This window comes from Oryza sativa, chromosome 1 (genome assembly GCF_034140825.1).
Source record: "Oryza sativa Japonica Group chromosome 1, ASM3414082v1".
Taxonomy (NCBI): Eukaryota; Viridiplantae; Streptophyta; class Magnoliopsida; order Poales; family Poaceae; genus Oryza; species Oryza sativa.
The window spans coordinates 3,451,395-3,474,158 of NC_089035.1; the positions used below are offsets into that span (position 1 = coordinate 3,451,395).

At 40.9% G+C, this 22,764-nt stretch overlaps 4 protein-coding genes across 12 annotated transcripts; 2 read left to right on the forward strand and 2 right to left on the reverse strand.

Annotated features, from left to right (window-relative positions):
- The first annotated feature begins 2,007 nt into the window (after window positions 1-2,007).
- Window positions 2,008-3,868, forward strand: LOC4325182 (protein synthesis inhibitor II). Of its 3 annotated transcripts, none has more exons than XM_015773505.3 (2): window positions 2,008-2,296; window positions 2,815-3,868. In XM_015773505.3, exons 1-2 carry the CDS (start codon window positions 2,284-2,286, stop codon window positions 3,639-3,641), a joined length of 840 nt encoding a protein of 279 aa, XP_015628991.1. In that variant the 5' UTR covers window positions 2,008-2,283; the 3' UTR covers window positions 3,642-3,868. The 3 variants fall into 3 exon arrangements, with proteins under 3 accessions (XP_015628991.1, XP_015629008.1, XP_015629000.1); XM_015773522.3 differs by lacking the exon at window positions 2,008-2,296 and adding an exon at window positions 2,497-2,673; XM_015773514.3 differs by lacking the exon at window positions 2,008-2,296 and adding an exon at window positions 2,497-2,582.
- A 452-nt stretch (window positions 3,869-4,320) lies between these two features.
- Window positions 4,321-7,567, reverse strand: LOC4325183 (UDP-xylose transporter 3). The gene is made up of 8 exons (XM_015764178.2): window positions 7,405-7,567; window positions 7,068-7,296; window positions 6,275-6,459; window positions 5,964-6,031; window positions 5,699-5,831; window positions 5,283-5,444; window positions 4,929-5,201; window positions 4,321-4,805 (listed from the first exon to the last, which is right to left on the reverse strand). Exons 2-8 carry the CDS (start codon window positions 7,189-7,191, stop codon window positions 4,680-4,682), a joined length of 1,071 nt encoding a protein of 356 aa, XP_015619664.1. The 5' UTR covers window positions 7,192-7,296; window positions 7,405-7,567; the 3' UTR covers window positions 4,321-4,679.
- A 4,974-nt stretch (window positions 7,568-12,541) lies between these two features.
- Window positions 12,542-13,618, forward strand: LOC107276245 (uncharacterized). The gene is made up of 3 exons (XM_015764188.3): window positions 12,542-12,959; window positions 13,073-13,213; window positions 13,292-13,618. The coding sequence occupies exons 1-3, from the start codon at window positions 12,639-12,641 to the stop codon at window positions 13,442-13,444; spliced, it is 615 nt and encodes a 204-aa protein (XP_015619674.2). The 5' UTR covers window positions 12,542-12,638; the 3' UTR covers window positions 13,445-13,618.
- LOC9272035 (uncharacterized) lies at window positions 13,333-22,272 on the reverse strand. 7 transcript variants are annotated; one of them, XR_010741403.1, is made up of 22 exons: window positions 21,994-22,272; window positions 21,839-21,913; window positions 21,597-21,619; window positions 21,320-21,495; window positions 20,700-20,804; window positions 20,416-20,428; window positions 20,192-20,325; window positions 19,615-19,710; window positions 19,194-19,248; window positions 18,630-18,714; window positions 17,741-17,942; window positions 17,476-17,635; window positions 17,332-17,369; window positions 16,845-16,926; window positions 16,671-16,775; window positions 16,531-16,556; window positions 15,231-16,389; window positions 15,034-15,140; window positions 14,799-14,950; window positions 14,448-14,508; window positions 13,584-13,802; window positions 13,333-13,472 (listed from the first exon to the last, which is right to left on the reverse strand). XR_010741403.1 is itself a non-coding variant. In XM_066310571.1 (21 exons), the coding sequence occupies exons 2-20, from the start codon at window positions 21,878-21,880 to the stop codon at window positions 14,452-14,454; spliced, it is 2,817 nt and encodes a 938-aa protein (XP_066166668.1). In that variant the 5' UTR covers window positions 21,881-21,913; window positions 21,994-22,272; the 3' UTR covers window positions 13,333-13,472; window positions 14,448-14,451. The 7 variants fall into 7 exon arrangements, 6 of the variants coding, with proteins under 6 accessions (XP_066166668.1, XP_015619645.1, XP_066166670.1 ...); XM_066310571.1 differs by lacking the exon at window positions 13,584-13,802; XM_015764159.3 differs by having other exon boundaries at window positions 13,333-13,799.
- Window positions 22,273-22,764: the final 492 nt, after the last annotated feature.

Genomic DNA, 22,764 nt, shown 5'->3' on the forward strand with positions numbered 1-22,764 from the left:
GCGTATGGTCGCCAGCAAAAATTATAGGGTAACACCATAAAAAATTATTTTTTTATAGTGAATGTTGAATCTAAAAATATAAATGTTATAGTGTTAAACTGTATAAGTTTATAAAAAATGATGGTTAAATATTTGAATATTTTACTTTGAACAAACCTAACCTAGTAAGTGAAATAATTTGAAACGGAGAGAATAATAAGGAATTGAAAGAGCCAGATGCTTAGAGCCATATCCCAATTTATCAATCCCAAGTATAGTAGCTACTCTCTTCGTCCCAAAATAAAATTTTGGTTGGATGGAGAGACATGTATGTTTCATATGTATTGGTATATGTTATGTCTAGCTAAAAAAATTTATATTTTAGGATAGAGAAAATAGATGTTCATCATGAACCATGCTGCGTCACGTCACTCATAATTCAGCCTTCCTCGAGAGATTAAGTAACGTGTGTAGGAGAGTAGGAGACAGGTCTCTGCGTTAATTTGGCATAGCACGCATGACTTCGGCCGACGGCTAACAGTTGTGTGGCTCGTGTCACGCCTTCGTATGGAGTTTCCCTTTCTTTCTCTGCCATCCACGAGAAAGGGATATCATTTTCTTTATTTTTTACCCACGTATTACAACATGATGAGATATACGTGGCTTAATCTTTTATCTTCTCCCATATTTCTTGACTTAATCTTTTCTATTCCCTCGTACTTCTCCCTCAGTTGATCCGTTTTGTTTGGTACAGCGGTTTCTTTAGGCCCCGTCATTTTCTCTATACAATATCAGCTGCTGCCAAAATTTAAATTGTAAAACTTAATTTTGAAATCTTATATAGTACAAGCTAAGCAGCAAGCTTTCTTGCTCAATGATGTGCTACATCATCAAAACATATTGATTGTCAGATAAAGAGGTTTAGATAAACAAATGCCATTAGATCAAAAGGGTACATGCATAATGCATTAATGAAAAAACACAAACGGACAAGCATATTGGAGGTTTCTAGTGTCTTCTCTTACACACATGATACAAATAGAGAGAGGGGGCAAAGACAATGAAGAAAAAAAACAGGAGGCTTAAATAAATTCACTTTTGTCTTCTTGAAAGATAAGTTAAACTAATACAAAAGTTTTTAAACGGGATCAAAAGTCGCACAAAGCACGACTATGTGGCTAGTTGATTTTGAAGTTTTTTTCGTCGAAGTTTATTTTTCAACATTGGCATTTAAGTCGCTAAGAGCACATATGTAAAAGTTTTACCCATAAATAATTCTTTTCTAATACACAAACATTGGTATTTATATTAAAAAACATAAAGGGTGGCAGATGGCGCGGCTGCTTGCGCGTGCCACGTCGGATAGGAACAGTGCGCGGCGTGGAAATTTTGCAAAAAAAAAAACCCTTCCATTTTGTGTTTAATTCAGTGTAGGTCCCTCCCGAATAGTACATTTCAGCCAATAGTTTACATGGAGGCCCTTATAAAAGCCGGATATTTCATGCGAAGAAAAAAAAGTGATGTAAAATGTGGAAGACGAGTGTAGGATTAGGATGAAAACGAAGAGAGAAATACTGTGCTCCTGTCACACCATCCTCCACCAATCTCTCTCGTTGGGTAAATTGGGAACGAGCAAAGGCGGAGACGCTTCTCCCGCCAAAAAGCTTGTTACTGGCTATAATGGCTACTGGGTGAGTCTATTGGGCTTAGTGGGCCGGCTCATTTATATACATTCAGCACGTGCGTGGTAATCCCGTGTCGGCCCATTATACAAACCAGCCCATCTGTCTGTAGCGAGGTTTGTTTTGGGGGTTGCTAATGGGCCTATTTTGCGGCCTTTGGTTTGAGGGCCACATTATTATCCATTTGGTAAGGTTGGGCACATACGTGGCCACCGATGGTTGAGCCGTCGAAGAGCGGTGGCCGGAGTCGCTCTTGCGATGCGTGGTGAGTGGTGACTGTAATGTAATGGAAGGTTCAGGTCTAACGCTACTGGCATTGCTATTCAGCAGGAGCAGGCAAGATCCCTGACCCTTGTGGCCTGCGTCCTCCTCCTGGACCTTCTCCCCTTCCCATGGCGTCGCGATCTCTTGAAGCAAGCAATCAAGATTGTTCATCTGAAATTGCCCTTGCTATTTCAGTTAGTACTATTTCTGCAAGCCATCCTACTCTATTTGAAGCAACCAGATGTTGATTGTTGCTAGTTTTGCATTGTCTTTTGCTACTGAGCCGATCTGACAATGTTGATATAAAGGATAACTTGTACTCCATTAGGGTTCTTTATCTGAATTTTGGACAGCCTGAATGTCTGAACCAGGTAACCATACTACTGAACAGAACTTTATGACCATTTTCTTGAACTGATCTTTCTACAGCATATCCAATTATCCATTGCCATTATAGCGAAAGCAGTATATTAGTTGTGTGACTGTGACGCCTGTCAGTGTGGACTGTGTCATACATTAGCAGCCGCTGACCCCTGCATTAATAAACCAGCACCTTATCTTGCTCATCTTTATTTCTAGTTTGAGGCAGTCTCGCGACTCAGTCTAAGCTCAGTCTTCTTTTTTCTTCTTCTTTGTTTGACGGAACAAAAATCTCAGGCATGATATGATATTCTGATCTGTTCATGAGTTCATCTGTATCTCAGTGTACATGCATTTGCAAAGCAAAAATTCCATTTTGTTTTGACTAGTAAGCACAAAGAATTGTTTCTTTTTGACTACGCAAGCAAATTTCCCCTATAAATCTCCCATCCCAACTCATTGAGATTGCAATATCATCAATTCATCATCTTGTCCGAAAGTTCAGAAATCACTCTACTTTTGTTGTCAGTTTCGCTTCCGGCCATGGCGTTGAACCCGCTCTTCACCGTGACGTTCGACGTGAGCAGCGGCGACAACTACGGCGACTTCATCGCCGGCATCCGCAGCAGGGTGGCCAACCCGAGGCACTTCTCCCGCAACCGCCCCGTCCTGCCGCCGGTGGAGCCGCCGCCGCCGCCGCGCCGCTGGTTCCACGTCGTGCTCCGGGCGTCGCCGACCGCCGCGCTCACGCTCGCCACGCGCGCCGACAACCTCTACCTGGAGGGATTCCGGAGCAGCGACGGGAGGTGGTGGGAGCTCACCCCGGGCATCCTCGGCGCCGCCCCCGGCGGCGCCGCCGCCACCTACGTCGGCTTCGGCGGCTCGTACCGCGACCTCCTCGGCGACACGGACAGGCTCACCGTCGTCACGCTCGGCCCGCAGCAGATGGCGCAGGCGGTGAACGCGCTCGCCGCGCGCAGGCCGGCCGACCTCGCCAACGGCGCGGCGCAGCGGCGCGCCATGGACGCGGTGGCGGCGCTGCTCCTGATGGTGCACGAGGCGACGCGGTTCCAGACCGTGTCGAGGCTGGTCGCCGGGCTCATGCACCCCAAGGCGGCGAGCAAGAGCGGCGCCATCACCACCGCGATGAGGAAGCAGGTGAACGGGTGGCAGGTCCTCTCGGCGGCCATGCTCGGCACGGACGCGCGGCCGCCGGCGAGGTTCGCGCCGCTGAGGGACATGGGCGTGGACACGGTGGAGGAGGCGGCGGCGACGGTGGGGATCCTGCTGTTCGTCGAGGTCCCCGGCGGGATGACGGCGGCGAGGGCGCTCCAGCTGTTCCACCATGGGAACTAGATTTTGATGCAGCTGGATTTTTTTCTCCTTGTTTGAGCCAATAAAATGTTAGATTTGTGATGGTTTTGCTATTTGATTTGAGTAGAAATGTTAGATTTTGTGTGTATTCGGAATAAATTCAGCACCATAGTTTTATCTATAGCTATTTTAATTCATGTGAGTACTAGTAAGAACAATAACATATCCTACTCTGACTGATGCAACCAGATAGAGATTATACTTGTTCATACTGAAAATTTGTTCATAACAACTTTCACAATCTTTTCTCAGAGATATTTTGCATTCAGATAACTATGTATACACAGGACACATATTTCTGGATATGAACATCCAATTGAAAAGAGAGAAGAATTTCTCTAGTTGAAGTGCATGTGATTCTTGAATTTCTTGTCTATTCGCTTATGCTTATGCGTATCAGTTAAAATTTGAATTTTCAACCTTAAATTTAAAATTGATTTGGAGTTTTCTTTATCGAAGTTTATTTTTCAGCCTTTGCTTTTAGATCGCTAAGAACACGTATATAAAAGTTTTATTCACAAATTATTTTTCGTTTGCAAATTTGCCGAAGCGAAACGTTGCGGCCCGCGCTGTTCTTTTCATCTCATGCTACTAGAGATAATTAAAGTTTAACAAAATAAATCATCTTTCACCACAAACTTGAATCCACCTGGCACTCGGGTACAAAAAAGAATGTAAACTACGTGTTGATATTATGTCCTGCTGGCAAGTTGTTACAATGCTGAAGCAGATGCTGAAGTTGAACACATGAAAAATATTACAAAGAGATCTAGCCCTTTTGTGTCTAGCTTTAAGGCCAATCTGCCATCTGGAGTGTAGAGGTAAATAATTTCCTCTTCAAAGTGAGATTTCATTTACTGACAGCACCACATGGTAAGCAAAAAGAAAAAAAAAAGACCAAAAATGGAACAGACATCGTTCATTACACTCAGGGTTGGCTTCCTTCCAACCCTAGTACTATCTGCCTACTAAGCTGAACTCTGTATAGAACCATACACTAGTATCATCAGAGCAGTTTCTTCATGCCTTTGAGTACTTGGAGCTCCACATAGGTACCTTCAGAGCCTCGTCGTCGCCTGCGTTGCCCCCATTTTCAGCAGTGCTCAAAGAGTCCGAGATCAAGGGGTCCGATTCGCTTTCTTTTACCTAAATCACAATCCACAACATTCATCAGATTTTGATATTCGAACTATAGAGAATGTTTTCTGCTCAAAACATGACAAGAATATCCAGTGTTAAGACACAAGACAAAACTATTAAACTAGGTACCTGGTTGAGTTGTGGGGAGGCTTCAGTGGGTTTTGGTGGAGCCTCTTTTGTGCAGAAGTATGAGTACGATACCATCCCAATCACAGCAATGAGGATTCCAAGTATATTTCTCCAGCTAAATGGATCGTGAAGCAAAACATAACCAAAGGCAAGAACCAAGCATGTCTTGAGATGGCCAAGCACTTGGTAAGTTACAGGAGAGGTTTTCCCGATCACAAGAAAAGTGCTGAAGTTCACTGAGACTGATATCAAGCATGACAGCACAATGAAAAACTGCAGATACCGTAAAGAACCGAGTCAGATGAAGCACAGCTACGTTCAACATAAGTCTCCAAAACTCAGTTTACTGCTTACCACAACTTGAGATGTGTAATCAAAAGCAAAGACATTTTGGTTAGTCAAAAACCCATCAAGGAAAGGGCCGACGATGAACAAGGTCAATGCTTGGTATGGGCATGATTGGTACAGCAGCTGTGTTGAAGATACCTTGAATTTCTTCTGAATTGTGTTTGTCATCTGATAGCTAATTAAGGATTCAAATCAGACACCATAGAACAATACTATACTCAAATGAAATGGTGCTTCAGGATTTCAGCATTGTGCACAAGAAGTATATATGAATAAATATACACTATAACATCTATCCTAGTAATAAACCAGCTACATGTGCAATACATGTGGACTGTTTTCTTTAGATGGTGATGTGCAGATTATTTGGCAAACATATAACGTTTCATAAACGAAAATATCACTTGCTGTCAAAAGGATACGATTTGAGCAATGCAGGTTGTAATGATTGCGAGCAAAGACAGGACAGATCCCACAGCATTAAGCTGCAGGTCAGTCACAGTTGCAACTCCAACACCAAAAAGGAGAACACTAAGGGAGAGCTGGATATTCCGACTGCACAGTAAAGCCAAAAATAAAAAAAAAATCAGAAGATAATTTCTCAAGCTGCATAAAGGACAAGACGTATTAAATACAAACTTCATAATTATCAAACTGAATAAAGGACATGAAGTATTAAATACAAACCTAAACTTCTTCCTGAAGAAAAGAGTCTCAAGTATAACAGTGCAGGGGATAATTGCCAGCTTTGTCATCTGAAAACAAAGAGCATTCAGCATTTTAGCATGACCTTGGTGCAGTGGTTAGTGTGCAAGGTGGAGTGATAACTGCATCTCACAACATGCAATAAGTTTAACTGAAACCCTCTTTGTTAAGCCGTTGTTTGTGAGTGAAAAAATAGCAGCAGGGGTACCAACAATTAGAAGGACATTAAGTACAACACTACCAGATGATAGCCTGTTAAGTTTTGATCAGGACAGAGCAAAAACAATGCCTACCTGGTAGAAACCAACAGAATTGAAACCTAGACTCAAGTTGAGAAGACCAATTGAAATGCCATTGAGCACACCAAATCCCATGACAGTCCTTGCATCAAAAGGTTTGTGCTCAAAGAGCTTCATACATAATGCCACGTGAAGAGAGCAAAATGTAACGAGGAGATGCCAGCTTGTCAAAGTAGTGGCTGCAAAACACAGACCGAAGTTGAGTAATTTGGACAGGAAACACGTCTATTTATGTACTAACTTTTTACGTTACCTAGTATTGTCACACACTTTAGAACCACGGTCTTACAATAATTGAATCATAAAAGTACTATAATGTTGTATATCATTCAAGCTCAGGACAGCTTGTTCAACTTGACGTATCCATTCCAATAAGCAAATCTAGCTACTTTAACTCAACGCAGTCATTCCAATACTTCATCCTAGCTCCTGTAATTCAACATATTCATCCCAGAAAGTCACCCAAGCTGTATCATTTAAGCTCTAAATTCATCCATTCTCAATCATGTTGTTCTACCCAAGACTAACTCAACAGACAATGCCTCTTATGGAAACCAATTTGTACTACTTCTCACTCCAAATTCTCACAGTACTAATCACCCCCAAATCACTTCTGCATCATTTCTTCCAGTTTGAACTTCCCCCTGAGCACACCTGCACTGAATTTCAACCCGGCGTCTCTACACGCAATACACAAGCTATACATCTAGCACAAGCATCCAACAAAACAGCCACTGCCAAGTACTAGTGAAGCTAAAGCATCTTGAGACAAGATTGGATCTCATACCGAAGTTGAAGCCGAGGGAGCTCATGAGGGCCTTGTTGCAGATGACAATGGAGACCGAGGACACCACCGAGAGGCTGAGCGCCCCCACCGTCCCCAGCTGGAACTTCTCCCCTGTCACCCCCATCTCCACCGCTCCCAAGAACCACCACAACCAGCAGCAAGCACAAAACCGAGCAGGAACACCAAAATTCCCCAACCAAAACCCGCCGAATCAGACCACCGACAGAGCCTGCGAATCACAAAGAACACATTCTGATCGAGCAATCGAAGCAAAGAACACCAAAGAAGACGCCAAGAAACGGGTCTCTCCCGGGTCAAAGCCACCACCAAACCTCACCTTGCGCGGAATTCGGAATAGGCGAAGCTGGATCTGGGAGAAGGGCGCGCGAATCTTGGCGGGGAACTGGCAATGGCGGGGAGATCTGGGAGGCGAGCAGGGGCAGGAGGGATCGGCTCGGCTCGCTTCAGCTGCTGCTGCTTCGCCTCCTCGCCTCTCCTGCAGCTGATCGGAGACGGAGACAGGGGCTTTTATATAAAAATGGGATCTTTTTTTTTCCTCCTTTTCTTGGTTGGTCGCTTCGGGTTGGTGAGTGGTGATGTGAGAATGGACTGATTTGTAAATTTGTAAATTAGTGACTTTTGAAGGGGGTGATTAGTGATAATTTGGGGGATGCATTTAATTGATTTGATTATTGCAAGTTCATCTATGCTAATTGTGACCACGTGTTTAATGAGATTTGTGATGGTATCCTCTGCATTTGTTGATTCGTTTGGTGAGATGAGAGATGCTTGATCATTGCTGTTTGTTGGACTCAATTGATTACTCTTCTTAAGATCTTTGTAACTTAGTCCATATATTTTATGGTTTTGGGTAACCCAAGTGTCTACATCTGAGTTTTTTTTTTTGAGAACCTCTGAAAATTTGCTCATTTAACGATTCAATTGTTCAGAATTATTTTTTTTGTGGTTTTGCTTTAGTTGTTGGTTGACAGCTTGTATATTTTTTAATAAGGCCCCCACATGATATAGAAAATAGCAGTCAGCCCCACAATTAAGGGTTTGGCAGTGTGAGTCAGTAAGTCATAACCAATGGAAAGCAATTGACCATATGCCATAACTGCACAGTTCTATACTGCCATCTTATAGGACAAATCCCTTATCAGTTTGACTAATGGTGAAATAAAATTACTGACCCAAATCTCTAGGTTAAACTATAGCTAATGCCTACGAAAAAAATTACTTTTTACTGCATCTAGTCAACACAATCTGTCGCCTTGTGAAACCTTGCGTTTTTTGTCGGTGCAATGATTTTATGGAGCAAACAGGAGGGTGTCCTTGTATCCAATTTTTCTTCCTCCCATGTACAGTGCCTAGGGTTCAAAGTAGCGTAGAAATTTAATAGTACTCGAAATTATATGACAGCTAATTGCATCGGAATCTTTCAATGCTTGAGGGAATCTTCATGTACATGCTTCCGTACGGAGTATACTGGAGTAGTCAGTTGTCATTTGTCGATGTGATCAAGGGATACTGGTGCTTATAGTAGAGATGGTACACTGGTAGTACCAAAGTTTGAGTGTTAGACTAGCTCCACAGATTTTTTTTTCCCAAGAAACACAGTACAGAGATGTAGGCACTCGCAACGAAATCTTATCCCTACGAGCATCTCTGGAAAATTAGACCTATATATAATTGACGAAATTATCACAAATATCTTGTTGTTAACGGATATATCGTCTAACACTGAAAGCATAATTTTAGCCGTAAATACGAACCCCACGACAAGTTTAGGATTTCAACTACAAGAAAATCGTAAAAAAAATTAGTAAAACAAATCACAGTTGTAACACTAGTTTTACAGTAATCTTAAATACGTATGCGACGTTTTTGACAATTCAATTTCACGGAGAATTTGATTAAAAATTCCACCGTTCCAAACAGGGACTACGACGTATCGTATCAGATGCACGCAATCTTGTTTATTTATTTTTCTGTCACAAATTACATGATGTACTAGGACTTGAGCTTAGTCAATGAGTTGATGTGAAGAGTCGGTGATAATTAAGACCTTGTCTTCCATGACAACAGAGGATTACAGCTATCATGTCAACTAGTGACTTCTTTACTTAGTTATTGCTTGTATCAATAACTAAAAAAACAACTACGTACCATGCAAAATTGACTGAATCTCAAACAAAACATACTATTAAAAGAACGTGACAACCCAAAAACAATAAACCACACATAAACAGTAAACAATGGCAGCATGAAACAATAAATAAAGAAAAAGAAAATACGAACTTTTGGGAGGACAGGATTGCACAAATGACACTATCATCTTCCTAATTTCTCTCCTGGACTTGCTTGCAAAACAAGATCTTTTTTTTTCTTCTTCTCCATTGTCAGTTAGGCCTGGGTGGATAAGGCCTGAGGAGGAGAAGAAGATGGAAAGGGAGAGGCGCCACCGCTGCAGCATGGGTTGGTTAGGTGGCTTGCCATTGTCTCTCTTATAAAAAAAAATCTTGGGATTAAAAATACTTGATTAATAATTTATAAATTAATAGTACGGCTTAATGCCAAGTTGTTTGTTGGGGTTGGATGGCCTCCACCTCTTGTGGCGATGGAATGGGTCAGGTCCGGGCCCACCGGGCAGTCACCTCCCAAAGTCCAAAAGCCTATTTGGGAGCCCATAGCTTCGCATGGAGGCTGACACCGACGCCATTGATGTTGCACACTCTCGTCCTCCACTGTAGCTAGGCAGCTAGGCATGTTGCAACTTTCAGTTTCACCTGAATTTCACTTTCGGGCGTGTATGATTGCTCCATGATTCTTTAAATCAGTCCAAATGGTTAATAAATAAGTTACAAGATTCTAAAATTCAAAACTGACTGTGGCTTATAACCAAAGCTCAAACAGACCGACCCAGAATTTATAGAATTCGTAGTTATATATACTAATGTCATAAATATTGTATAAACGAAGCATATAATTGCTCCTAAAATATGTAGAATTCACATAGGACCGAGCATAGAAGCACCTCTCATAGTCTCATAGTCTCATGGAGGACAATGATGTGAACATCGGTGGATCCTAACAAAATTCAGTGTACTATGCTACACCTACATAAGATCCAACATGTGCTTTCCTTTTCCTTTTGCCTTGTGTTTACACTGTCAGTGCAACTAATAAGATGCAAAGAAAGCATGTAAGGAACCCTAGGATTAGGTTGTAAGGTTGTTGCTTAGAGCAAATCATGGAGGAGCAAGAGCAGCGCTGGTCCAATCCTCCATTACTGCTGCTACTACCTAGCAACAGAATGAGACGAAGGGAGGTGTGCTTGCCATGAGGCCTGCAGACACAGGGACCATCCAGACATCAATATGCAACGTCAGGTGCTTTATGCTTAACACAGTCTTTTCAACTCCAAAGCTCTTTGTTACCGTACGACATAAAAAGGAAGGACGTTAATTACCATGGCAAACATAGCCTAGAATAGTAGAATGTATGTACCGTTTATTGTGAAAATAATATTTTTACTACTCAGATGTCAGAAGACGCATACGAGTCGGTATTTTTTTTCGAAGACAAAAATGAATATGATAAGGCAGTTTCGGTCGGAACTCGGAATTTCCGGAGTTACAAAGGCCTATACCATTGTCCATATACCATAATAATAGCCCAGCTCAGTTCAAGTTAGCATCCTAGTTGATTGTATTTTGTGATGTATTGAGACTTGAAACAATAATTGGACTGACAAAGTTTGAAGCTCGGTTTAAGGGGTTTTTGTATTCCAATAAACTTTTGTTATCGTATCCGCGTTGGTTTGTATTCGCTCCATTTTCGGTTTCAACGATATTCGATACTTGTTTTCTTATCCGGGGTTTCGATTATGAAAAAAAAGACGGAAACGATAGAAAATAGTTTTCGTCCGTTTATGTATCCTTTTTATCCCTACTCACCATGCATCATGTTCTAAGAAAGTAGGGAAAGAAGGAAGGAAGGGGCAGCCAGCTGGAGGAAATAATCAAAGGGGTCATGTGTATCAGTTGACTCCGGCCAACCGTGTATCAAACAAGTGTGGAAAAGAAGTGATGTTATTTCGGTGGATTCAGACATGGATCCAAGTATCCAAACGTCGGAGTTCGGTAGTGTTTTGTTTTTTTCTTTCTATGGCTGCCGACAGTTTGTGTTTGATATATCTACGTGACCATGCATGGGTGGTTTTCTGTTGAAATGTCATTACAAAGAATTGATTAGTGAGCTTCATTCGCATCACCATCAACTATCAATTAATGGCATATCATCTCACAAACATACTGGTATTGATGCCCCATTGCAAACGTTCTCCTACTTTCTTGTCCAGCTTGGCATGTAAAGAAAGAAAAACATGGTCCATGACTTGTGTTTTTCAGTAGTGAAGACAGGGACCATTGCATGCTACTGTACCAGTAAATGAAAGTGTTTTTTTGGGTTCATAAACTCGTTAACAACAGGGCAGCATATCTTTGGGGTATAGACAATCTAAATTGAAGGAGCAAATTAAATTAATACTCCACTCGGTTACAAACAAGGTAATTAGTATCGAGATACAAATATAATCGTTTTGATATCGGGATATTAACATAGGATCAGAATACTATCGGATTTTAGAAAGTACATGTTTGTATATAAAATATGTAATACGTTGTATAAACTAAAGCATGTAGTATTGATTTTTGTAAATTTGATTGGTTTTTATGTAAATATGAGCATATTATTTACATTATTTCAAATCCACCTTATTTTAAATAATATTTGGTATGATTGTAGGATCGTAGAATTGGGATACTATCTAAGATTTCATAGGATAATGTAGAAATAAATAGTAAGATCAAGATATTATGAAAATTAGAATATACTGGAATCGGTATCATTTCAGCTTAGCAGTATCTTAGTATTGTAAGATACAAGGATAAGAATCGAGATACTAACAACCTTGATTACAAATATTTGACTTTTATAACAAGATCTAACTAAAGTTTTAAAATTCTAACTATCAATATTTTTCAAATGCTAAAACAAATTTGTCATGTTATGATGGTGCTTTGTAGGTAAATTTATGTAGGAGTATATCAATTTTCTAAATTAAGTATTTGATAAATTATTGATTATTATAATTTTAAAAGATTGATCGAACCTTACGATATATATGAAATATTTATGATTAGAATAGTATTATTATGGGACAATTTCGTTTTTCATTATTATTGCGTGCTTTTTCCACCTTTTCTTTTTCAAAATGTGAGGTCCAAGGAGATAAATTTTGTTGAATTCACAAACTTCCTTGCCAATTCAACAAAACGAGCAGTTTGTGGAACATTGGTAGAAATCAGCTTTAGATCGGACGGTAAAAGAGGAACACCAATCCTCGCGATCCAGATCGGACGGTGGAGCGAAGCGCCCATATTCATCACTCGACCGTTGCTTCATCTCACAGCGCAAAGAAGGCGAGTGGGGCGCAAAAGAGGGAAAAGAAAAACAAAATCAGAAAAAGGCAAGCGCCGCCGCGGCCGCGGCGCGAACCACCACCAGATGGCGCCGCCGCCGCCGGGGCGGCCGGCGTGGTCGATCACCGTGCGCCTGAGGCACCGCGGCTGGCTGGATCTCCGCGCCGCCGCGGAGAACGTCGTCCTCCCCGGGTGGGGCCGCGGCGGCGAGCGCCTCTCCCTCCTCGTCCGCCTCCGCCGCGGCCTCCGCCTCGCCGTCACCTCCCGGTGCGGCCGCGCACCGCCGGAGAAGAACCCGCGCGCCTGCAGGATCTTCCGCTTCCTCAGGAGCAAGCTGGCGCGCTTCCCCTCCATCTGGCGCCGCAAGAAGCCGCCGCCGCCGGCGCGCGCCACCGCCGCCTCTCAGGTGATCCAATAATCTCTCCTGGGTTTGGATCAAGTAGCGTTTCTAACTTACTTTAGTACCCCATTCTTGATTTGATTTCTTGTTTTTGATTTGGGTCTTTGCGTGTGTGTTAGCTATGGCGGAACCGAGCAACAATGGCGTGGCCGGCTCATGGCGGAAGGAGATGGCCGGCGAGGACGACGGCGACGGCGGCGCTGTACCTCGTCGCCGCGCTCGCCGTCGTGATGGCTTCCACCGCGGCGGTTCGAGCCATGGTACATTACCGAATCGTGCACTTCCGCTGCATTTTCTCTCAGAATTGGTGTGAATTGTGCATATGCTGTATCTTGCAGAATGGGTATGGGAGAGGATACTACGAACCGGTTGGTCACAGCAAGTCATGGAGATTCTTGGTTGCGAAGAAGATTGCCAGGTTGTTGGAGTTGGAGCCTCGCCTCTACGCGTGGCTCATGAAGATCAGCTTGAACCGGCTCCTCAACTGGTAGAAATTCGCTGGATCCATTCACCTAGTGGCTGGATCACATTGAATTGTGGAAAGAAATTCTCAGCTAGGAAGTAGGAAGGGTTGATGTTTACATGCAAACTAATTTAACTTAGGTTCATATGATTATATAATAAGCATACATTCAGGGACCAAACAAAGTGGTATTGTCATCTGAGTTTCTGTTTTGCAGTGCGGACAATGAGAGTCAGGTAGTCAGCCGTGTGTTTTGCCTCTTCGGTACACCGTACACACAACCAAAAAATGAAGAAAAGAGCACAATCAGCCCGTGGGAATGGCTGAAATGCTAAGGTTCAGGCTTCGGAAGACTTTTCTTCAGTTTGCTTTGGAGAACCTTGCTGCTGTTCAGTAGTTCAATAGGTTAATGATGGGGCATCAAATAAACCTTCAATTTTAGTTCAAAATCCTAAAAGCCATAACTACTATCGATCTGCCATGATCAAAATCCCAAAAGGGCACGAGAGAACACTTGACCAAAAGAGGCATATGAAATACTCCCTCCGTTTCGTTTTATTTGACACCGTTGACTTTTTAGCACATGTTTGACCGCTCGTCTTATTCAAAAAAATTAAATAATTATTAATTCTTTTCCTATCATTTGATTCATTGTTAAATATGCTTTTAAGCATACATATAGTTTTACATATTTCACAAAAGTTTTTGAATAAGACGAACGGTCAAACATGTGCTAAAAAGTCAACGATGTGAAATAAAACGAAACGGAGGGAGTATGTGCATAGGAAGGGAGGCAACAACACACAGCTAGTTAACAGATAGTAGCACGCAAATTTTGAAGACAAAAACACTGGAATCATTTCCCCCTAATAATCACTTAGGTAACAGATCGTAGCAGGCAATGTGGGCGAATGCTTAACATACTGTATCCCATTTCATTCTAACTTCACGAATCACACCCAATGACTCGAGTCACCTCTCACTTCAACACAAGATCTTACAATAAGACATGCTGCATTCCTGTTGCTTACCTGTTTAAACACTTTTTGGAAGGACATGATACCCATCCTCCATCATCCTGAAGTGATTATCCTGTGTAAAATGGCATATGAGAAACGAATCAATCTGCTGGGGAAAAGCAGACCACAACATTTGTAAAATGCTATATGTGATAATGACGTTTGGCATGCATTGCCACATTGATAGTGAATCAATTAAAGTTGCACATCAGCATAATATCTTTGTGCACTTTCTCACATAACATAAAAGAAGAACCCACAGGGCACATGCAATTTGGCCCAATAACATGGCCAGATAGAACCATCTTGGCATGATTTTAAGAAAAGAGAGAATGATATGGCAACTTAGCTGTTCAACATTACCTTGTCTAGCTTGTTCTTGATTGGTGTATCAACCACTATCTTTTGAACACAAAGCCTTCGGAGAACACGATGTTCAAGCATAACTTTATACTGAACATCACTGTTGTTCGGTGACACACTTGCTATTATCTTCTTCTCAATCCCCACCTCCTCTAGAGATCAGAAAACATAAGACAAAAAAGAAGAGAAGGGGTACAGAGTGAAAGTTGGGGTACTGATAGAGTGGACAACGAACCTCCAACGAAAGGTGAATGGAACATAAAATTGCTTTTGGAATGATCAACATCAGGAATCTTGTTCCTCAAATGCAATGGAGTACTGAAATCAACACAGGGATATTCTCTGGCAATAGAATGAAAAGAGCCTCTTTAAAATACATAAAATAGATGGCAGCATAGAAAAGGAAGATATTTCAAGGACACATTTACTTACATCTTTTCCCTTTTTACACATTCAGTATGAGCATGAACCTTGAGCATTTCTCTTGAGGTTTCCTGAAGACAACCCAAGTTTGCAGGAACTTGTGTCGCTAATGATGTTTGCTTCTGCACTCCAGGAGGATTAGTCACTTCTGATCCATCAGAACAGGTTTCAGTTTCTCTCATCTCATTTCTGTGATCTGGATATGCTTGAGGTGTTTCTGTCAACATTTTTGTTTCTGGCTTCGAGAGCTTCTCAATTCTGTCTTCATTCTTGTCACTATTTTTTCTTGTTAACAGATCGGTCAGTTCAATATCTCCCTGAAAAGTGCCATTATCAGCAAGGCCATCCTCCCAAAATGAATTTAGTCTGGAATCCTGAAAATCAATACCAGGACTGAAACCTTGGAGTAATGAATCCTTGCCAGGCTGCTGAGCACATGAACTGTGTTGACCACCTACATTCTGTCTAACAGAACTCACAGATTTGTTTGGAAGAAACATGTCTGCATTTTGGTTCTTGGAGGTATCTAAATTATCTTCTTTCCGTTTGTCAACCTTCTCTGCCAAGAAAGTACTCATATCAATGTCACTCTGAAGACCCATGGAACAGTTTGGTTTTGAAAATTCAATTCTATCGCCAAATATATCTGAAACAGAACTCTGTAGGTGAATGTCATCATCAAAAATGGCATTGTCAGGTCTATGAAACACAGGAGAAACTTTTGAAGCTGGCCTCCTTTCAGGTGAACTTGACCCTGCAGTTTGATACGTGCTCATTTCTGATGCAGAATTGAAAGGCTTATCCTCATGCAACACAGTGCAACTTGATGGGTTACTTAATCCAGTTTGACCCTTCCAATGGGTAGTAGGAGAAGTAGAACCCCAATTGGAAAACTTCTCCTTAAGTGATAAACGACAACTTGGTTCTCGAGTTCTCTGTTTCTCTGTAGCCTTGTCTGACCAATATCCAGCTTCAAGATTATTCTGATCATCTGTTCTTTTGTGGTGCTCTTCCAGATTGTCGAATAGTGAAACTCCATCAAGATGTGCATCCATTTTTGGAATATCTAAGTTATCAAAGCTTATGTGGAAGTCATCCTTCTCATTCATTTTATTCTCTTCACATTCTACCGACAGTGATGGTTTCTTGCAGGATCCATCCTTCATTACTTTGAATTGACAAAATAAAACAAGATAAATGCTACATGCAGAAGCAGAACACCCTAGTTTACTGGAGAACACACTGATCATTAATGTAAAGGTTCTTTGTTGGAGAAAAGGAACAAAAGTAAAAGGCAAAAGTCACTGACCTGCAGCTGATGAGCATGATTCTTCGCTGTAAAGAATAGTTTGGGAAGGTCAGAACAACAAATCCCGCTAACTCTTTCATAACATTAGAACACACATTGATCCCACTAAGTTAAAAAGTTTAAGTTAATTCTCTTAATACCTCCGTGGACTTCTCCTTTTCTCTGAATCGTCTACCATATCGAAAGACCAAGCAGAAGGACCAAATGTGCTGTTTAAGTTGGATTTTTTCTTAATTGGTGGGTGCCTATCCAGAATAATAGCAACATCAGACTTTTGAATGGATATAATTTGCAGTACTCACTACTATGCTCACCTTTCCCAGTCAAAAAGTACTGTATCGTTGCCATTGTCCATCATCGATTGATCAGAAAAGAGGTCATGTGTTGCTGTAATTCCTTCAACAAAAGTAAATTTAGAAGCATGGAATTCTAAATAGTCAGAAAAGTAAAAAAAAGTATACAATGCAAACATTCCGCGAGGAAGACCCAGGGTCAAAATCAAGCGTTTTTCAATTGCACATTAAACATGCTAGATGACTGACATAGCTGATGAATTAATAACAGGTAAATCATAACGTAGAACCAAATCCTCCAGCTTGTCAAGCTACACAGTAGCTGTTTCAGATAACCAATGTTCTCTTACTTCTCAAGAGCAGATAATGATAATACTTGGATCATCGTATTAGTCAATTATATATTCATAGCCAGGTTAGAAATCAATTTGCATAGTTTAGTAACAACAACATAAGATTACGGCTTGTGTATCGGCACATGGTTAACATAAACATAGATAGTTCTAACCTGATGTCTCAAATCTTGTGTTAGTTCTTGTTGAAGTTCTGCAAAAAAGAAAGATAATTATTATTTGGTCTATGAGAACTTATTAGTCTTTTCGAGAAAAAAAATAACTTATTAGTCAAACCCAAATATATGTGAACAAGCAACCTTTGTTCTGGAGAGTATCTATCTTTAAAACCATAATCACGTGTATCAAACTGTTCCACTATTGGAGTAGGAAAACGATCCTCTGAATTAAATGGTTCCATCTTCCACAATCTCTCAGAATTTTCATCAGTTAAATTATCATCCAACCTACCATGCTTTGCTGTTAAGAGTAGAAAAGGTAGAAACGTGCATCATGGATGGTGCAATTAGGTTACACAACTCAAGTGGAAAAACTTAGTAATAAGATGGCACATCATTTACTTACATCGCCAACATTCTTCAGCTTTTGTTTCACAAAACATGTCTTCATCCTCAGGAAAGAATTTATTATTGTGGTTCTCAAATGAATGTGGAAAATAACAGTTAGACTGTTTGCTTCTTTCATAGCCTGATTCATCTAAAGGACAAGTCCTCTTTTCTGAAAATCTTCGCTCTTTCAGCACGTTGATATCATTTATTATAGAATCCTGCAAGAACGACTTGGAATGAGTGTTTACAATTTTAATTAGAAATAGCAGGTTCCATTAATACATCTAATTTGGTGAGAAAAAAATGTTATTACTCAACCAAGTAATCTAAATATCTAAGAGAGAACATATATCATACAAGCTGTACAAGGGAAACATTTTCTTAAATGGATTCTTTATTTCTTTATTGATAGAATAATAAGTTACAGAATTCTTCTGTAAGACTGTACATAATAATAGATGAAAAGAGTCACAAATTCTCAATGTAGGTAAGCTAGGTAACCAGTCCAACAAAGCCCCCGAAATTGCATTATCAATGTTTTATACCAACTGCTTTCATATTCTTTGTGCTTACCATGTTACTATATGTTAAGTATATCAATGCCAGTATATTGTAGGCCCATAAAAACTATTGTTAAGCATATCAATGCCCGTATAATTAAGGCCCATAAGAACTCTATATATTGCTATTATTCCTATGAGACAATCGTACTGCTCAGATTTCCAAGGTTAGTAACATGGTATCAGCATTTAGATCTGATTTCAAAGACAGAATAATTTGGATCAGGACACCTTCCTGTCCTGTGCACTTCATTTTCTCCTCCTTAATGAAATGACAAGCAGCTCTCATGCCTCGTTCAAGAAAAAAAAAAGACAGGATAAGAGTAAGGCAGCTGAAATTCTCACCAATTGCTTTGTCGCATCAAAGGGAATATACCTTCTAGCTTTGTTCTGTGTGTACCGCATGACCTTGGGAGGCAAAGGCAAAGTCCTACAAAATCAAAGTAATTAAAGATAGGGATGTATTGTGAAAAGTTCAGTCATGAACATGAACATTCATGTGCGAGGCAATGGAACCTTGTAGCTCTCTTGCTTATCTTAGCTATAGCCTATAGAAGCAAGGTGAGCAAACTGGATCATTTTGAACCCAAAACCTACCCTAACTGGACCAATCATTTGTTCTTGTAAGCTTCATGGACAGGTTTTTATTGGCACTGCTTGTCAATGAATTTGAATTCAGTAAAACAAACTAGATTCTCAAGATAAATTTGTTTACCGCAAGAGAAGTTTTCCATGAGGTAAGCAGAATAATGCAGAACATTCAAAAACTATTGTTCACCAAACTATGTTCACCTGGATACCTTATGATCCCCTGGATACTTTATTTTAGAGAACTATCAAACTATTGTTCACCAAGCAACATGCAAAAACTAACACAGATTGATTAGTAATATAAGTTTATCATTCAACCTTTTGGTGGATCTTGGTGATTGAGGAGGTGTTTCCATCTTGACATGGCCAAGGCCTGAAAAAGAAGCATAAAAATATGTCTAATGAACCATTTGTGTATACTATTATTGAAGGCAAAGGCAATGGACTCAATGATAATGACTTCATGACAGCCACACGTGCAACCAATTCAATAGCAAATTTCTAACAGAATCATGTTTACAATATCACAAGTTGCAAGAACTATATGTGACCAATAAAACCTGAATAAAACAAATCTTAATAGAATAATGTTGTTTCGGTGAAAATATCCTCAGCATGAATCAACAGTGCAAAGAAGTAAAATATCCCCACCAAATATACAAGCCAGCAAGATCAAAATTACATACAACAATAATAGATGAAATGATGATTATGCATTCAATGTTCTTGGAACATGCACCTTTAACAGAAAACGAAACATGAGCTTCACGGGCAGGTCGTGCAGTAGATTTATTATTTGGTCCCTCATCACTGACCAAATCAAAAAGTGAAATTTCTGCAAGGAAATGCAATAGTTCATTAAATCAAACTTCGAATAATATATAACAAGCGCATCAATCTCATTTATACAAGTTACGTGTTGATAAATTTTACTTTTACATCAATGTTTCATGCAAATAATTTTACCTTTGGTTGCAAGAAATATTTCCTGAACAGACTAAGCGTTCTCGTTAAGGCCAATACATGCCATCGATGATTGTTCCCCTTTTATGCCATATTTACAATGCACATACTTCTTCCGTTTCATAATGTAAGACTTTCTAGCATTGCCCAAATTCATATAGATGTTAATGAATCTAGACACACATATATATTTATATTCATTAACATCTATATGGATATGGGCAATGCTAGAAGAACTTACATTATGAAACGGAGGGAGTACTTCCCATTTTTTTAAAGCATATTTGCAATTCATATACTTGAACAAGTAGCTCTATTATAAATAACCGGTTGATAGTAGGGAAGGAAAATACCATTATTGAGTTCCACATTTGGATTTTGTTTCTTGACACTGTTGCTTTTTGGTGGGGGTATTTTGCAACCAAGCGGTTCCTTGTATGGGTTAGCAGAAGCTGCACCATCGTGATGGTCAGAGGATGATGACAATCTGCCAATGCACAAGATGACATCTCACAAAAGTACAAAACTAGATCGATTAACCAGGTGTGCACTTATCATACTGCATGGAGATACTGACCTTGGCTGAGAACCTGCACAGTAGCAACAAATCAGTACATGAATTACTGAATTTTATCTAAAATGCACATTACATGCTTCAGAAATAATATCATATCTCATTCTTCTTTAGGTAGCTGCGCATTCAAGAGAGAAACATTAAAAAAATAGAACTACTGAATTTCTGAACTTTGTGGATGGATATGACCATGTCAATGTTAGTATATTGAAATACCATGTCATAAAACAAAACAAGAACGTTGTGATGAATTCCTTTGAATCATATAAAGAAGGTTGAACCCTTACATGGTTCCTTCAGATTGCTGCACGCAGAAGTGATCTTCTTTAGTCCCTCTATAGGAGAAGCACTTAAAAGAGTGCAATCCAGTGGTGGAACAACATTATCTACAGCTGAGATAACAGTAACAACAATTAATGTAACATACAACTGGAGGATAAAAGGACATGCATTCAGTTTTAGGATAAAACCATGCAACACTAATGAAAAGAGACTACTCCACAAAAGCCCACTCTAACCAAAACAAAATGCACAGAAAGTGCACGATACAGTCCATCTGTCAAATAAATTCCGATGATGGTTTTATGTCTTGGGTTTCCAGGAAACCATCACCAATTGTCATAAGTTAGTACAACAGCAATGTGTTCTAAGTTTTTTCTTCTTCAGACAACTATGTTTCAAATTGTAATCTTGCAGAAAAATCACAATCATTATTTGTCTGCCCCAGATTTTCCAAAGCTCTTAACCTTCCGTTACACTTGAACAAGAGTGCCATTGGTCAACCTACCTGATAAAAACATATCCAGAAAGTGCCCCGGAAGAACAGGAAATATAAGGTGCAGAAAATGCATGTAGAACAAGTTCACTACTACCAGTATAACACCGCAAAACATATAGAGAAACTCACTTTCAGGGCCACTGCTATGACTAATTGGGGTTGCCAGATTGTTCAGGTTTATAACATCAAGCGATCGAGGAGCCTGATCATGATAAGCTTGACTGCCAGTGCCTGATACATCAACCTGGCTCTGTACTCCTGGACTCTGCTGTTGCCTTTTCTTTTGCTCAAAGTACTGCCTCTGCCTACGGAGCATTGTTCAAGAGTAGCACAAATTGTTCTATCAACATAAGGATGTTAACTAGCAGAACAACATAACTTGATGGCGCCATCGAAACTAAGTTACCTGCTCTGCGTTGATTTCCTGGACTGCTCCCAATTCAGGAACAAACATGCATAACACAGACGCCCAAACATGACCGAATGTTAGTTTGTCACGACAAATAGTGCTAAATGCAGCGATTGCTCTGATGATTTACACGCCAACCGTTTCACTGTTTCAGTAAAAAATGATGGAAACCAAGCCCAAACTAATTGCGAGGAAGCACAACAGAGAGAGATGGAGGGAGGGAGATCTGGGGTACTCACGGCATACACCTTCCTCCGCGAACCACCCATCCATTGCAGCATAGTGAACAAACGACGAGCAATCTAACCTCGCGGCTGCGAAATGGGCACGATGAGTGTAAGCGCGTGAAGTTTCAGGAAGAGGTGGGTGAAGCCGCGGGCCGCGGTCCACGCACCGACGAGATGAGAGAGCGCCGCGGCGGCTCCCGAAGCTGCGGAGAAGGGGACGGCGGCGGCGGGAGGGGTTAGAGGTGACGGGGAGGCCGCGGCGACTGGCGACGCGCGCGGATTCCGCGGCAATTCCGGTGGCCGCCGCCCGCCGAGGTGCTGGAGCTCGAGCTCCCCGCGGATCGAGAAGCTACGGCGGCCTCGATCGGTGGAGGCGGAGGCGGAGGCGGTGGAGGAGGTGGAGGCGATGGATTGCTTGGAAATTGGAATTCGAAATTAGGAGAAGCGGAGACGACGGCGACGCGCAAATTGAAATTCGAAATTGGATTCGCAAATTTTTTTTCTCCAAACGACGGTGACGCGCTACACTGGGGCGCCCTGTTTGGGGAACGAAATGAGCAAATCACAGAAGAGGAGACGCTGGGCTGCTGGGCCGTGGAGTATTTGGGCCTCCTCCTGTACTGGGCCCCAAACCATCCATCTGCGAAGCCTATATTATACTACCATATATAGGGTGTGTTTATAGTAATTTGGTTGCGCAAAGAAAACTTTTGGGTATCACGTTGGATGTTTAACTCGATATTGGAAGAGATTTTCGGACACAAATGAAAAAACTAATTTCATAACTCGACTGAAAACCGTGAGACGAATCTTTTGAGCCTAATTAAGCCGTCATTAGCACATGTGGGTTACTGTAGCACTTATGGCTAATAATGGACTAATTAGGCTTAAAAGATTTCGTCTCACGATTTCTCTACAAACTGTGTAATTAGTTTTTA